Source organism: Gambusia affinis, linkage group LG15 (genome assembly GCF_019740435.1).
Source record: "Gambusia affinis linkage group LG15, SWU_Gaff_1.0, whole genome shotgun sequence".
Taxonomy (NCBI): domain Eukaryota; kingdom Metazoa; phylum Chordata; class Actinopteri; order Cyprinodontiformes; family Poeciliidae; genus Gambusia; species Gambusia affinis.
Window position 1 is genome coordinate 386,206 of NC_057882.1, and position 17,302 is coordinate 403,507.

At 37.1% G+C, this 17,302-nt stretch overlaps 1 protein-coding gene across 1 annotated transcript in view; it reads right to left on the bottom strand.

The window, feature by feature from the left end:
• Nucleotides 1-475: 475 nt before the first annotated feature.
• LOC122845336 (disks large homolog 2-like) overlaps nucleotides 476-17,302 on the bottom strand; it is a 29,400-nt gene continuing 12,573 nt past the window's right edge. The window contains exons 6-12 of the mRNA XM_044141547.1: nucleotides 11,140-11,185; nucleotides 9,665-9,715; nucleotides 8,877-8,978; nucleotides 6,687-6,859; nucleotides 6,373-6,482; nucleotides 4,165-4,256; nucleotides 476-2,796 (exon numbers count right to left, since the gene is read on the bottom strand). Coding sequence (XP_043997482.1) covers nucleotides 2,687-2,796; nucleotides 4,165-4,256; nucleotides 6,373-6,482; nucleotides 6,687-6,859; nucleotides 8,877-8,978; nucleotides 9,665-9,715; nucleotides 11,140-11,185 — 684 coding nt within the window. The 3' untranslated portion in view covers nucleotides 476-2,686. The remainder of the gene's footprint in view (nucleotides 2,797-4,164; nucleotides 4,257-6,372; nucleotides 6,483-6,686; nucleotides 6,860-8,876; nucleotides 8,979-9,664; nucleotides 9,716-11,139; nucleotides 11,186-17,302) is intronic.

A 17,302-nucleotide genomic window follows, 5' to 3' on the forward strand; every position in this document is an offset into this window, starting at 1 on the left:
GTGTTTAGGAGTGAGGAGGGTTTTTCTGAAAAATAACAATTACGAAAATTAAATAGAAACAGTTTTTCTAACTTGCAAGTTTGTGGAACGAAATTTGGACTCAGGTCCCAAATTATACAAGAAATTTACTACACACACACACAAAAAATAAATAAATAAATAAATAAACAATAAAGTAATTTAAGTGATATATATATATATATATATATATATATATATATATATATATATATATATATATATATATATATATATATATATATATATATATATAGTTAGGTGTCTGTGTGCATGTTATGACCCATAGGGATGGCCAGATCACAACATGAAAGATCTGTCCTCTTCAGATCTCAATCAGCCGACACTCACAAAGTTAATCATTTTATAATGTCATTTATTTTAAAAAGACATATTTTTGATTGAGATGTTACAAGAAGTGGAACATATGGCTTCAGAGTGAGCTATAATACCAAAAACAACAAACAAAAGGAAACTATCTGTAGATTAACCAAAACGTACCTTATTGAAAGTAAATAAACCAAATGACACAAACTTACCTCCCTAATATAGAAATACATGAGAACAGTAAGAAAACATAAACGACAGCTCACTCCTAGAAACTCCAAACATTTTTGAGAAAAACAAAAAACAAGCCAACCAGGGTGGGCGGAGAGGCGTCGGAAGGAGGGCCAGAGTCCATGAACACACACAAAAAGAAAACTGTCCAGTGGCTGAAGGTGCAGGGGGCGATCTGGAAGGCTGAGTCTGGCATGTTGCTGTTTAGTCAGGTTTCAGTTAGGCAAAGAACAACACAGTTCTTCATCTCTGCAGAAACTCTCAGCCTCGGATGTAACAAATCCACTTTGTTATCCAGCGAGGGGACAAAGCCAGAAACAGAGTCGGAACAGGCGTCTTCCTATCAGGGCCGGCCCAAGCCTCCATGGGGCCCTAAGCGAAATGTGGTTTTGGGGCCCTCTAGTTCTGCTAACAATGTGGACCGATCATTAGGTCATTCACACATAATAATCTTATCATAATCTTATCTTCGTTAGCAAAGGTTGAAAAATCAGTCTCTGTCCTCTGGTGCTCTACAGTCAGAGGTTTGACCGACAGACCAAACCACCAGGTCAGGTCTGCAAGTTTGCAGTTAACAATATTCACCCCACTGTTGCCAACGAACATTTCAGACAAAAATTATTCATATTAGCCAAAATCAAAATTGGCAGGTCAGGCATTTTAGAGATTGGTAAGCAGGGATCGGCCAGAAAACTGCAATCAGTGCCTACTTAAGATGGAATACATACACACATATTCATGACATTCATTAATTAAATACATTCCTCTTAAGCGTTACTCCAATTAGTAAAAATAAAATTTATACCAGGTGAGTCTTTCTCCCCTGAGAATGTGGATTGATACTGGACTGATTCTGAGCTTTCAAATGATTTTAACAGAAGTTTTACATAACTTAGATGTTGATGTAAAAAATAATGTTTGTTTTAGCCACAAAATGATTTTGCTCAGCAGCAAACAACATGTCCCCAACTACAGCATAGAGCAGCTCATCATGTAGCAGCTATGTAGCCTGACGTAAAAACATTTTGCTAGACAATGTCAAACATTGAGAAGTTTTAATGATTGTTATCAAAGTTATCAAATACAGCATTTTGAAGCCAGAAATACCTCAGAAATATACAGAGCAAAGCAGGAGAATCAACTCATTTAAAGTTAAAACTCAGTTTCACACAAACACAAAGACCCTAGCACAAATGTTTGGCTGTTGAACTGGACCGGTCCAGGTCGCTATCAAGGTAATTTTCTATGAGCAGCTTTACAAATATTTTACATTATATTACCAAGACACATTAAAACAACCCTTTATCTAGGCTTTTTCTATTCTTGCTCTTTCTTTTCTCCCTCCCCGAAGGGGAGGTCCTTTTTGAGACATTATTTTGCTTACTGAACTTCTGACCGGAGCTTTGGACGTTTTGATACGCATTGCAGGCAGCTCATGACACCGGCGAAGCGTGCGGTACCTACCGCGGCCACCAGAGGGCCCCAGGGGCAATTTATATTTTTTTCTTCGCCTTCAGCTGGGCCAACGTGTCCGCCCGCCCGCTTCCCAATCTTCTGTTTTCTGGTACAACGTTTCCTTTTGACCGTTGCTCCTTTCACCCTGCTGTACCAGTCCGTTGTTCGAGGAGCCGCTGTCTCCCAAGTGCAGAATGTAGCCTCGGTGATATATTAACACCCGAACTGTATCCAATTGCCATCAGTTCGACTGAGCCTGTACTTCAGCCGTGCAGTTGTCACTGATGTTGCAGCCTCACAGATGTTAAAATATAGCTTAATCTGGGGAGCGCGAGAAGCCGATGCACCTCTGTGCGGCGCCATAGCAGAATCAGTCCTAAGATTTTATTCACAAGCAAGTGTATGTTGGAAAAAAATGTAATTTTTAGAATATATATTAGAATATTCTATTCTATATTTACAAAAATCAAACAAACATACAAACAAAAGGAAAAAAAAAAATCCACATTCTTTTAGGTGACATTAACAAAAAAAGTCGTGGAGGGAAAAAATGGAATAAAATAAGAGTAACAGTAAAAATGACAGTTTTACAGGTTTAGAAATGACTGCTTGCATCTTGCTCCCAGAAGCCAGGACTACCTTTCAAGGTCATGAGTCATTTAAATTTTTCATTTGATGGAATCCAGATGTAGGGTCCTGAATGTTCATCAATGACTTGTTTAGACTTGTGATAAATATCATCTAAGGTGTCTCCTTGAACCAGAGCTGAAAGCAAACATAAACAAGAAATTACTATGAAAACTGCTACAAATGGTTACATCTTGGCCTTCTCTTGAGAAGTATTCAAATCTCAATTTTATCATATCAGTATGCATCACTTCATCTTTTTCATATATACTGTGAGAAAAAGGTGCAACACACAAGAGCTAGGTGAGAGTCATTGTGAAAATCAGTGATAGCTGTTTTTAAAGAGTATTAAACAAATATAAACACAGCGGTAAAACTAGTATTAATCTGTGATTGTGTTGCTTATTAGTGGTTGGCAGGTGGCAAGTAGATGAATAGCCCATTCACACATGTACAACTTTTGGATTTCATGTTTCTTCAGAGCTTTACACAAAACCTAAATGTTTTTGAAGCTGTTTTATACAATGTTTCTCATGCAGACAGTCTTATATCAGAATGTTTGTAGTAAAGTAGTTCTTTCTTTTTAAATTTCCATAGAGGATAACAGTGAAGCCAGACAGCTGAACTCCAGAAAACATAATTTTTTTTAGTTTTCATTCATGTTTTAATAACCTAATTTATAAATACTGTTGTGTATTACATGCAGCAAGTTAGTTTCTAAAGAAGCTGTGTTTCAGAAAGCAGGGTTAACAAACTGAGTAGAAAGAAGTTACTCTGAATAAACTTACCCTGTTCTGTGAAGCTCTAGATTTTCATTTTAAGAACAGGAGATAAACTTGACAACTAAGTTTTGTTTCAAGTTGAGTTAAGCGTGAGTACAAGTATAAGAAGAAGTTTCTGAAATGGGGCCCTGGTGTCCTTTGAGAGGTGGATGTTTGTCCAGGTAATACAAAAGCAGACAAAGCAATCTGGTAGAATAGTTTGACTACCTTTTCTTTTCATGAAAACTGAATCAGCAGGTCAGTCTTTAGCCTTTTTAATAACAGCCAAGTTGAACAATTTCTATTAGTAATTGTTCAACTTGGCTGTTGAATTACCTAACGTCACCTAACCTTGAAATCACCTAACAAGTCGTTAATTGTTTACTGAAAAATTATGATGCTGAATTATAGGAGACATTAAATATATCAAAACAAATTTAAAATCTAAAATAATATTATTTTAAGTGATGGAAGGTGGAAACCTGATGTCTGTCCTCTTCTAACTGAATAAAATATTGAGAATAGAAATCAGTTTGATCTACATGTCTATATTGCACAAAGTTTAGATGAGGTTCAGAAAACACCATCCTGTGTCTACTTCTTTTCTTTCTACAGGTCTGAAAGTTTGAAATTGATTTAAACAAGTTTCTACTGTAAGTTTAAAGTTGGCTATTGTTTGTTTCTGCAATGTTTAAGAAATAGGCCTGGTTGTGACCTTGTATTTGTACTGATAGTAAAACCTTACCTGTAAAGAATTCTCCAAACTCCCTCTCCAGCTTCACAGCCTTTTCAAATATCTTCTTTGCTTGTTCCTCAGTCAATTTCTTATTCATGTCCCTGGGTATGACATAGGATAACATTTAAACATTTTTTTCATTCATTTCCAAAACAGACATGCTGCTCAGGAGACATTAAAGATGGTTAGTACATCTGTAATGGAGCATGAGGCATGCTACTGTCATCAGGTCGGCCATCACAAGGTCAACATGAATTCAAGAATTAAAATTAAATACTAATAAAAAGTTTTTATTTATCCACAGGGAAATTCAATTTGCTGTAACTAATTATTTGAGCTTCTTTAATGAGTTGTTGCCAATGCTGAAGGCAGGAAGCATTTACTGTAGTGGTCTGTATGTCAAGATTTGGGTTGATGAGGTGGTGACGATGAGGTTGTGGTAAAAAATTAAGGTTTTAATAGTGATCTCAAAAGGGTACAAAAAGCCCAGGCAGCACAGGTGAGCTAAAAATTTAAACACTGGTAACAACTGGAATAGAACTAGACAACGAGGACAGACATATGACAAGGATCAGACAGAGAGCAAGAGACACAGATAGGTTTAAATACACGGGAAGGTAATCAGGGAAAACAAGGGACAGCTGGGGGAAATTAGGGTGAAGACCTGACAACACAGGAACTAATTAATAGAGAAAATCCAAATCCTCACACAGGTTTCTCTCTAAAGGATAAAACTTGTCACTTTTTGTTGTCACTATCCACTCTGTGGATATGTTGGTATTTGAGACTCTCTTGATTTGATCTAATTTCTCAGTCCTGAAACCTTAGCGAGTTATATTAACACATATGCACATTAAAACACATATGATATGTACTGAACTTTACTTTTTGGGAACTCTTTATGTTTCACACAATTTCTTTTTTTATTTGGTAAGGGCTTGCTTGCTTAGTTAGCTTGGTGTTATCTTTGCATCAGCGCTACTATGACTTCTCCTGCTGTTTCCAGTCTGTCTGAATCTCCTCCTCTTTTTTGTTCTCTGTGTCAGATATTTAGTAACTCTTCTGCCTCATATATTGATAATGGTACATGTAATAAATGAAGCACTTTTGTAGTGTTTGAGGTGAGGGTGTTGAAATTGGAAAACCAGCTCTGCACTGTTACAGAACAATGCTGATGCCCCTTAGGCACTGTGGAGCTAACATGACTAGAACAAAACAGTTCATCACCCAACCAGCATAGTCCCAGATCCTAGCCCAGGGGTGGGCAACTCCAGGCCTGGAGGGCCGGTCTCCTGCAACTTTTAGATGTGTCTCACTTCAACACACCTGAGTCAAATAATGAGGTCATTAGCAGGACTGGAGAACCCGACTGCACTGAGGAGGTGATTCAGCTGTTGGATTCAAGTGTGTTGGACCAGGGAGACTCTAAGAGTTGCAGGACAGTGGCCCTCCAGGACCAGGAGTGCCCACCCCTGTTCTAGCCCATGGATCATCACCAACACCATCAGCAATTTAATCTCTAACTCTCTGGTTTAATTCAGAGCACCATACTTTAAAACAGAACATTAGGACTTTACATATCTAGATGACTCCTACTGTACATACATACAGACAGACAGACAGACAGACAGACAGACAGACAGACAGACAGACAGACAGACAGACAGACAGACAGACAGACAGACAGACAGACAGACAGACAGACAGACAGACAGACAGACAGACAGACAGACAGACAGACAGACAGACAGACAGACAGACGGACAGACAGACAGACAGACAGACAGACAGACAGACAGACAGACAGACAGACAGACAGACAGACAGACAGACAGACAGACAGACAGACAGACAGACAGACAGACAGACAGACAGACAGACAGACAGACAGACAGACAGATAGATAGACAGACAGATAGATAGATAGATAGATAGATAGATAGATAGATAGATAGATAGATAGATAGATAGATAGATAGATAGATAGATAGATAGATAGATAGATAGATGATTTATTGACACAGAGCAGGACTATATTTTTTTTCTTTTATCTTAAAGGAGAATGTTTTAAACAGAAAAAAAACCAGAAAACTGTCTTCATCTCGTGGGATGCTCAGAACCATCTCTGTTGTTGGAAGCAATCCATAATCTTAATAGCTTTGCTTAAAAATTAATACGTAAAACTAATATGTTACTGAAGACCACAGAAATACTCACATTAATGAATCAGCAGACTTAGGTTTTATAAAGATGGCTATCGGATGCAACTGTGCTGCTTGAAGTCGTTTAATAGCATTTCCAGAGACATCCAGAATACAGTGTTTGCCCTATAAAGACATAGTGATTTAGAAGATATTCTAATAAAACTCTTATAAAAAAATAAGTTATCTATTATGTTTTTCCCTAGTTTGTTGTATAAAAGAAGAAAACCGATCAGCGGGAACCATTACATTACAACTTCTTTGTTTATATATGAATATTTATGCTTCTGTGTGGTACAGCCAACATGAAGTTGAATGAAATAATATTACCCTCTCAGCTACATATTTTACAGACTGGACACTGGTCCCATAAAGATTGTCATTGTATTGTCCAGCTTCTATGAACTTGTGCTCTTGGATGTCTTTCTCCATCTGCTCTCTGGACATCACGAAGAGATAATCTTGCCCATCAACCTCATAGCTCCTTTTTGGCCTTGTGGTGTCTTGTGGTATAAAGAAGAGAAAACATTCTTAGCATATCATAATGACAAGGATACTTACTACAATCTAAGTTTTAATTCAGAAAACAAAACAAAAAATAAAAAAAGCATAACTATGTGATTCCTATTTGAAAAGCCAAGCAGTTGGAGAAAAAACCAAAGCTGCGAGACACTGTGAAAGAGACAGAGCAACAGCTACTGAGAGGCTGACAAGTTATATTCTCTCTGAAACCACCAACTGATTTGGCTGTTGATAAACTGGCAATGGTAACTAATTGTAAAATGAATCAAAGATACAAGAAGGGCTGATGCCAGGTGATCATTAGCATGGTGAGGCAGGAAACGCATGGCACTAAAGGTTCAGCACATGTTTAATGTGACACAGAGAAAACAGAGACTCTGAAGATCCTCCTTCAGAAAATCCAATCACATATAAATTCTTGTGACGTTTTCTCAATAAAATAAAAAATTTGTGAAAAATTTTTATTAATAGTTTTTGCTCTTCTTTTATTAAGACAATTAATGGTGGGTATCTGAGGTGAATCAAATTACTTAGTAATGTTTTTTATTTTATTTTCTTGGTTTAATTATTTGAATGAGTACATGTAAAAACATATACTTAAACTGGATATTTAGAAGCCCAAAATCAAATGACTTCATGAGTTCATAACCATTTGTATGTTCTTTCTTTTTGTAAGAGGATATTTTTTCAAATCACAATCATTACATAAATTTACTCCATAGAGAAGGTATTTTAAAACCTACTCTATGTATATATACCTACACCTAAAATTATTATTCCAAGTGTTATTTGGCAAAAAAAGCTTTGTTGATATCTTTTTTAAAATGCTGTCATTGACATTAAGCACATGAAACTTGATAAACAGAACATTCTGAAAACCTCGCCTATTCATTTTAATTAAGGAGGTGTGCCTTGCAGGAAGAAGGTCCTGGGTTCGATTCCCGACCCGGGGTCTTTCTGCACAGAGTTTGCATGTTCTCCCTGTGGGTGAGTGAGTTCTCTCCCGGTTCTCTGGCTTCCTCCCACAGTCTAAAAACATTAACTGGTCTCTCTAAATTCTCCCTAGGTGTGAGTGTGTGTGTGTGTGTGGGTGGGCGAGTGTGTGTGTGTGTGCGTGTGTGCGTGTGTGTGCATGGTTGTTTGTCCTGTCCTATATAATCCCAAGATGACAAGATCCTTGTTTTCAAAAGAAACTCCATCCACCTAGCCATTTTCACCATATCCTGAAAATGTCAACTAAATCAGGTTTAATGGGAAGGTAATTGGATAGAGGAATATTACAAATTAACTTTTATAAAATGTTACGGTTAATTGGCTTATCACAGTGGCTCCCCTTACAAAAAAATCCCATGAAAATCACATGTGATCATAAGTGATTTTCATGTGATCACATGCGATCGCATGTGATTTTACCACGAAACGTTCCAAAATCACACGTATTCATGTGCTTTTTACATGTGAAAATCACATGTAAAAATCACATGTGATTTTTTTGTAAGGGTCCTGCCAAAGAAAATGTATGGTTGGGAAGGTCACCATCTCCCCTTTATTGTTAAATAGAAAAATGATGAAGCTTTCTTTATTACCTTTTGAATAGAAACTATAACCAAGATATCTCACTGCTTTTAGGTTGAGACTTTTTACATTGTTGTAAAGCCTCACTAACCTGGAATTCATTGGACTTGAAATCCAATATAGTTCATCTCCAAAATAGTTATGATTGCCATAAAACCTAAGAAGAATTGCCTCTTTCAGATTAAAAAAACAACTAATGATACCAATCTCTTCACTGAGGAATTTGGGGTCAAATGTGCAACACAAATGTGCAAAATTGTACTGCATGACTATTGCCATCCATTGACCCAAAAGCCTCTCAGGCTGGAATCAAGTTAAGGCAAATGGTAACTACATAATGGAAAAACCCAAATGCCTAATGCCCAGTTATTGTCTGTGGGTTCACTGATATGCAAAAAATACATTTATGTATTGGAAACTTACGTGGGACACAAGAACCAAACTTGTCTGGAAACTCCGCAATCAGATCTTCATTGATTTTGTCCTTCATGGGTCCAAGAATGATGACAGGTCTAGCATAATCAACTGAACAGGAATATACAGAATTCCGGCACTGTCATGAACCTTTCTTAAAATCTCAGCACATTTGCCATTTTATTTGTTTATTTTTCAAAGTTGATATAATTGTAATGGGTCAACCTTGACTAAGGCAAAAAGAAGTCGTTTTCCATTTGCCAGCTCAACCCTGATGTAAGGGTATTTACTGTACATTTAAAGCAATTTCTACATAAATAGCTTGAAGTAAAATACAAGATAAAATTTGTCTTATACCAGACACAAAATAGCAGACACAAAGTGAAAACAACAGTGAAGTTGTTTTCACCCCAAGTGAATGGGGAGATTCTTTAATAGTTATTTACATTTGGCATGATTTGTAAAGCTTCTCACACAGGATTAAGAATGGTCTTATGAAAGCCTAATGGAGGGGACTATTACAAATTCAATCTGCTTCATACCTCTGACCTCCACCATGCTAGGGTGGGCTGATCTTCTTTTATGTATAACTCAAACAAGAAAGTTTACAGAAATCGAATAAAAAGACACATGCACCTGTTTTTCCTCACTGTCTGATGTAAAATCAAACCAAACTTCTCTTGCTTTAGCGCTGTTACAATGACCATAATTCAACATTAAAACTACATTAAGATTCTGTTAGGGGAATTTTCTACAGAGTATTTGTTATTTTACCATTTTTCAGACAATCCACTTACTTTCTTGGCGTAGCACATATTCATAAGAGAGTCTTACATCATCTTGACTTCCTGGTGAGATAAAAAGAGAAAAATATTAGAACTATTTCCCACAATTGAAACATTTTCAAGAACAAAGTAAGAGACATGCCATTTGAAAAAACAGATTTAAGCTGAAATATTTGCTCCTGATTGCTGTTATTGTTAAAATCCACACTGAGACTTTAAACAATTTCATAAACTTAAACTTAAACCAGAAATTCAAACCAGGTGAAAAACTTTACAAACTTTAGGGTATCTGATTTGAACCGATACCCTAAAAATAAGACATAGTTTCTGGGTGTTTTGATGGACTCAGACCTGATCCTTAAGATGCAAAGTAAAGAGAATTACAAAGTCAGCCTTCTGTCAAATGAAGAGTGACGAGTTTCTAGATAAACTTGTCCATGCATTTATCATTAGTAGCATTGATTAGTACAACAGTGTCTTCACAGGTCTGCAAAAACCTTTCTAGGGGACTTGGTACGAAGGATACATACACAAATTTCAAGAAAAAAATTAACACACAGGCAATATTTTTATGCTCCAACATCATCTTATTTAGGATCTTATATATACTTTCATACACAAATACAGACTGCATAATGAGGAAGTAATTCACCCATTTTATTCAGGTGTATCGAACCAGGGACACATCAAAACATTTGGGGACAACGGCCCTCTAGGCCTGGATTTAAAGACCCCTGGTCCTTCACCATCTTCTCCCCATGTCCTTTTATTAAACTGAATAAAACATCTTATGTTACGTCTTAGTCAGTTGAGGTGGCTTGGGCATCTGGTCAGGATGCCTCCTGGACACCTTTCTGGTGAACCAATTCCATTTAAGCAGAAGAAGATGGATGCTACTTCTTAAAAACAATTCATGTAATTTTATGTGAAAGAAAAAGAAATTCTGCCTGCTTGGCAGTGTTTTCTATGGAAAATAATATATTTCATCTCTTTTTACCTTTTAGAAATGCTACTTAACAGACCAATAAACAAAGTTGGGACCAATAGATCAACTCTTTTTGGTAAAAATTAGAGTAAAAAGAAAACAGAACAAGATGTCACACACTCCAGTCCAGACAGTTCAACATAAGAAAACAGTAAAAAAAATTAACTGCTACAGCATGCAGGAATGCAAAAAGGAGAGACATGCTGAGACAAAAATGTTTATGTACAGCAGTGGTCCCCAAAGTTGGTCCTGGAGGGCCAGCATCCTGCATGGATTAGTTCTCTCCCTGGTTTAAGACACCTGGACCCAATGATGGCTCATTAGAAGGCCTAAGGAGAACATCGACTTGCTGGGAAGGTTGTTACTACCACCAAAGAGAGAATTAAAACATGCAGGATGCCAGAACCTCCAGGACCGACTTTGGGCACCCCTGATGTACCGTGAGTGACTTTGAATTGGCCATGCTGAATAGAGGTGCGAAACCCTCTCTAAACCAACTTACTGAATGTCCTTGTCCCATACCCATCATCACCTATTCCCACGATGTCCTATTGATCATCCAAAGAGATCCGTTGCAGAAGATAAAAAGGAAAGAGAACAGCTTCACATTCAAAAGGTTTGAGGCAGTTCACCCACAAGTTTAGCTTTACAGAAATATCTAGCTAGCAGGAGCAACCAGAACTAACAAAAACAAAAGTAACAGTCTTACAATGACTGAGTGGAAAAGTGGGTCATACATCAAAATAACATAACAAAGTGTTATGGTAATCTTATTCCTGTTGACTGATAAGCCTCATGAAGGAGTCATGGAAAACAGACTAACAAAAATAAAAACAAGAGCAAATGTAAAAAGAAACTTTGTCACTGTAATATGGTCCTCCATATTACTTCCAATGAACTTGTGCGGAGGAGCTTGTGTGTCTACGATTACTTATGCTGTGAATCACTGGCATCTTGTTCAGCAGAACTCTTAGAACTACGGGAGGTTCAAACTCTGCTCATTCATTTTTAGCTAACAGAAAAAGCACCAAGCCGACGAATAAACAAAAGCAAACTGGTCAAGCTTTGGCGTGACCTTTCACCTCCACAGATTCAGATGTACGCTACACAAGATGTTTTGACACAGAGGATCTTTTTTTTTTCTCCACAATTTAGTTAATTGTAAAGAGGGTTCAATAATAAAAATTTTAGAAATGATTCTTTTCTTTTTTTACTTCAAGGAAAATCTTAAGGTAGGCAGAGCTGGAGCAGCCGTACAGTTGCAGGCGCTGCTGCCCTCCGATAAAATCCTGCAGGCATCTGCGCAGTTCTGAACTTTAACCGTAGGAAAGAGTTTTATGCATAAAGCAATTTATTTAAAAAAAATTGTAATTTACTTAAAAAAAAATCTAAATATAAACAAATATTATTAATTCAATATAAAAACATAAAATTTAATTATTTCGTTGGCAGTGCTCCGTAATGACGATGGCTATTTTTAGAACTTGCTCCACGGGCGACTGACAAGGTCCCATCGAGCGACCAGGGGCCCGCGGGCACTGTGTTGGTGACTCCTGATCTATATGAATCTTAAACTAATTTGTTGTAGCAAACATAAAGGGGAGAGAGTTGGTAATTATTAGACAATAACAACAATAATAATAAACCATGACAGCAATTAATAAGCAGTGAAAATGTCATGCAAAGTGAAATACTTTCCTCCTTACAGATGTCTTCAGTTTTTGCCTTTTTACAGCACTTACACGTATGAATCAGATCATGATACTAATTTCAATGTTGGATAAAGTTAAGCTGAGTATATTACAGAGATCAATTTTCAAATAATGACTTCATTCATTAATTGAAAACAGCCATTAAAACTGACATGGTCTTCTGGAAATAAGATCCCTTAACAGTAACAGCTTACATCCAGAGTTTGCAATATCTGGAAACAAGTCTTTAACTTTGGCCCACTCTCTTTTGCAGAACTCTTAATTTACCTTGGAGGCATGAATGGCATGTTTAATATCATATGCCATCAGTGATGTCAGTAACGCGTTAATTTGTAACGCGTTACTGACGTCGGACCACTTTTTTCAGTAACGAGTAATATAACGCGTTGCTATTTCAAATCGAGTAGTCAGACTACAGTTACTTATCAAAATCACTGTGCGTTACTATCTTCTTTTGTTATTTAATCGTATTTCCTCGACGCGTCTTGTCGAGTGACCGACGTCTCTATCCGACAGAAATGTAAACAATGGAGGGAGATGCGCATTTTGTTGGTGGAAAAACTGGAATTATTTTGAGTTTCTGTCGCCAAGTCCGATTATTATAAACGGCTTTGGGCTTCATTTTTTTAAAGTCGCTTGCAGATTTAATGAGTGGCGGGTTGCGCCTTTTTTGGCTCGTTTTTGAACGTGAAGTTGCTCATTTGGGTTTGGGAATAAGCAGAGACTCATAATAAATCCCAGAATTTGTCCGACATTAAGGTAGTTTTACTCAGTCTCTCCCTGTCCATCATTTCCCGGATGATCCGTCCCGCTGTGTTTTTAATGTCAAGTTAATATATTACCTCTGAATGACGTCGAGCTTCGCGTTGCGCTCCAGAAAACTGCAAACATCGAGACCAATATGAACAGCACAATAAACGTGAAAACAGCCACGAATGTCCGGAGTTGGCAATAATTATAATGGCAACTTAATTCTAGTTATTAATATTAAGATACGTGTCACAAATCTGTGCAACCATCTGAGCTGTGGAGCTGCATGAGGAGTGCTGTGCTGTGACACCAAACGCAGGGCCGTAACACAGAACCTGAAAGTGTGTGTGTGTGTGTGTACAATCCTTCTTAGAGTTTTCCAGACAACAGTGGACCACACAAATTACTCAGGTTTTTTATTTTTTTGTACTGTTTTTTCTACAATCTCCTCTTCAGTTCAACCTTATGAAGACACATTGTTGATGTTACCATTATAAAATAGCTGACAATTAAGTATTGGCAAAGATCAATGTGATTTTCACAGGAGGCGCAGCGTTGTTGTTAACAACTGCTGAAAGTAACTAAAAAGTTACTTTTAGTGTAACTTAGTTACTTTCCAAAAAAAGTAGTCAGTAATATAACTAAGTTACTTTTTCAATGAGTAATCAGTAGTCCGATTAAAGTTACTTTTTCAAAGTAACTATGCCAACACTGTATGCCATTATTAAGGTTTAAAGTATTTGAATTGGTTTCAATCCCAGAGTTTGGCTAGGCCACTCCAAAACTTTGTTTTGATATATATTTGAGTTATTCAAATGTCGATAGCAACTGTGCTTTGGATGATTGTCCTACTGCATAACCAAAGTGACTGGGCTTAAGGCTTTATAATGATGGCTGGACAATGTCTTGCAGGATGTTCTGGTAGAGAATAAAATTCCTGATAACATCAACTGTGGCAAATTGTCCAGGTCTGGAGTCCAGACAACACTTCGCACAATGCTCTATTGAAATAGTTTGACGAGGGCGTGGCAGGGGAACTGTTCTCTGCGAATAAAGCCACGCAATTTTTATCATGTGTCGACATCAATGAGAACCAATTTCAATATTTTGCATGAATTTAAAGGTTGACAAGTAATGTAGAAGAACATCATCAAATAAAAATAAAAAAGATACATGAAATATCAGATTTTCAAAATTTAAAAAAGGGATATATAGAAAGAATATGACATTAAATATATTTTTTTTATTTCTTTTCATAACTTTTTAAGGCACTTTTGTTTAAAGATTCAAGAGCTCTTAAAACTATTTTGTACCTTTCGTTTTGCTATTATTCAATTTCCCTATAATGGTTTTTACTTGATCTTCATGAACAGGAAAATACATAAGAAACATGCAACTGTTTTACAGCACTATATACATTTTCAAGGTCCTAACATTCTTATTTGCTCCGAAACCTTTAAAGGGACATAAAAAATTTGTCTTTAGTAGAATATCTTTATGACCAGTTCATAGTGGTCATAAAGACCTGTATAAACTGCATAAACCGGTCTTTATACTGGCCTTTATGTATAAAGAAAAGTAAGACCATGCAAAGGCTATGCTGGTGTTATTGCTTTCACATACTTAAAGACTTACAGAAAGCTTTAAAGTCCATAGACAGCTGGAAAAGATAATACAACTTTATGTTTTCTAATTACTTGATTACATTGTTATTAATGGTCCTTCTTGCTGTTCCACAACTGCATAATATAGAATGACAGGAGGGCCACAAAAACATTGCTTTTATTAGTTCAAAAACTCCAGCCAAATTTAGAGCATATCAAAACTCAAGGAGATAAGTTGCTAAATTAAAAATAGAAAACAGCAAAAAGCAATATGAGCCATCGCTGAAGAGGAGGCTGACTGCTCACAGTCTTATGGTGTTGGAGAAGAGAAGAGCTCATAACGGGGGGCTGCCTGTAAGCATGGGAACACCATCCCAACTGTGAAGCATGGGGGTTGCAACGTCATGTTTTGGGGCTGTTTTGCTGCAGGAGGAATTGGTCATGACAAACAAACGTCATGAGGAAATATTGAGGTTTTTGAGAAATGTGAATCAATACTCCCACTCAATTTGGTTGAATACCTGCTGAGCATCTAATGAGATAACTGCAGAGTCAGGAAGGTTGTTCTGGCACATAATGTTTAGGAGTCAGCGTCTGTTTGAAAACAAGACGCTGTTCAAACTGGTCAAACTGGTATGAGGCCAGTTTGACCACAATGGATCAAGTGAGTTATGCGTTGTTTAGATGATGAGCAAATAATTATTTTTTTGTAACTGGTTAGTAAGCTTAAAGGGGGGTATGATGCAAATCTGAAGCAATACCTGCCTTAGGGCTGTATTTTAGTAATCTCTCTCTCACTCTCTTCGTCTCTCTCTCTCTTTGTCTCTCTCTCTTCCTCTCTCTCTCTCTCTTTATCTCTCTCTCTGACTCTTTCTCTCTTGGCAGATAAATTTTCTTCGAGTAATTTTAATAACTGAGGTACTTCAATCACTTGAGGAATCATTACAGCTCTACAACAATGCATCCTTAGCATGCAAAAAAAGTGACTGAACATCCTCCCACATACACACACCACAGTTGACACACAAAAAATATATCCGACTAAAACCATGCTGAGTGATAGGGCATATGTCTGTATGCCAGTTAATTATAAATACATCATAGTAAGAAAGAAAGGTCTTCTTAACACTGTAAAGTGTGTCAGTACAGGGAGACACAATTTCCTCTGCAGAGTTATTTTAGGAGAAGAGCTCCCTTTGCCCTGGTTTGCAATGCAGAAGGAAAACTCAAGTCTGCACACATTTACTGTCTGCAAGTTAGTAAATGTGAAAGTGAACAAACTGAACCTACACAGTAGAATTTGTAATCATATTATAAACACACCTATTACAAAATTTTACCAAGGAGATTCATTAGTTATTCAGATATTTCTACCCCACTGATTGGTAGAGCTGCAGATTGATGTCCAAATCTAACCAACTCATCAGGAACCATTTGTTTTGGACGTTTTAGTTAACTTAGTGATAGTTATTCCGCGGTTTCATTGATACACATGTTTGAGGCTGTTAGTAAAGAAGTACTAACTGATTTTAATTTCAAAGTTACCAATAGGAGTTAATACAGGCAGAAAGAAAATGTCAGTGCTGAAAACCCTGGCTTAAGGGCTTAAATTTTAAAAATAGAAGGAATAGTCTGCCTGAGGAAACAGATGTTAAGACTACTGGATGACTTTGACTCATTGAGAGGTCAACAATACAGGGAAAAATTATATTTTTCAGTTGATATAAAAACAAAAGATATGTTGCTTAATTTTCTAATCGTCAGTTTCATGTGTCATCAAAAAGTCAGTTTATTTAACCACCATCCAACTTTTTATTCAGCTCTCTACACAAGTGTCTTGAAGGAAATCAGTATGCTTTCACATATCCATCCATCCATCCATCCATTTTCTTACACCCTTCTTCCCTAAATGGAGTCAGGAGGGTTGCTGGTGTCTATCTCCAGCTGCGTCCCGGGCGAGAGGCGGGGTTCACCCTGGACAGGTCGCCAGTCTGTCGCAGGGCAATGCTTTCACATAGTTTGTGTTAAATTGATAATTAGTGTTGACCTTGAATCTATAATACCTTAATGACTGACTGATTATCATAAAGTGTGGTTTTGATTTGAACTAAAAGCTCTTTTAGTGGCTGTTGTTCAGCTGGTTTGGAGGTGTGCATTCTGTGAGGCTTTTGTGTGTTGGCTTATTGGCATTTATTTTTCAGCTTATCAGATGGTTCATTAGTGTAATTGATCATATGAAATAGGAATTACCACAAAATACAGATTTTTTATCACATTGAAGTGGATGACATGTTGCAGCTACTCTGGCGTCCTAACAAGCCTCCAAAATTCCACCTCGCCAGAGTCGTTTCCAGGAGGAGGTCTCCAACACATCCAAAACCAAAAAGCACTCGCGGAGAGTTTTCTAGGTGAAAAATATTAAACTTTCTTTAAGAACAGAAATAGTCTCCGAGTTGACTTTCAAGAGATGTAAAAATAAACTTTATTTGACGGTAGAGAAACTATTTCACTCCTCACTCCCTGATCAAACAATCAGAACACTGTCAGCTGCTGCCTGCTTGTTAATCAGAGCAGGACGCTGACTGACAAGGAGGAGGGT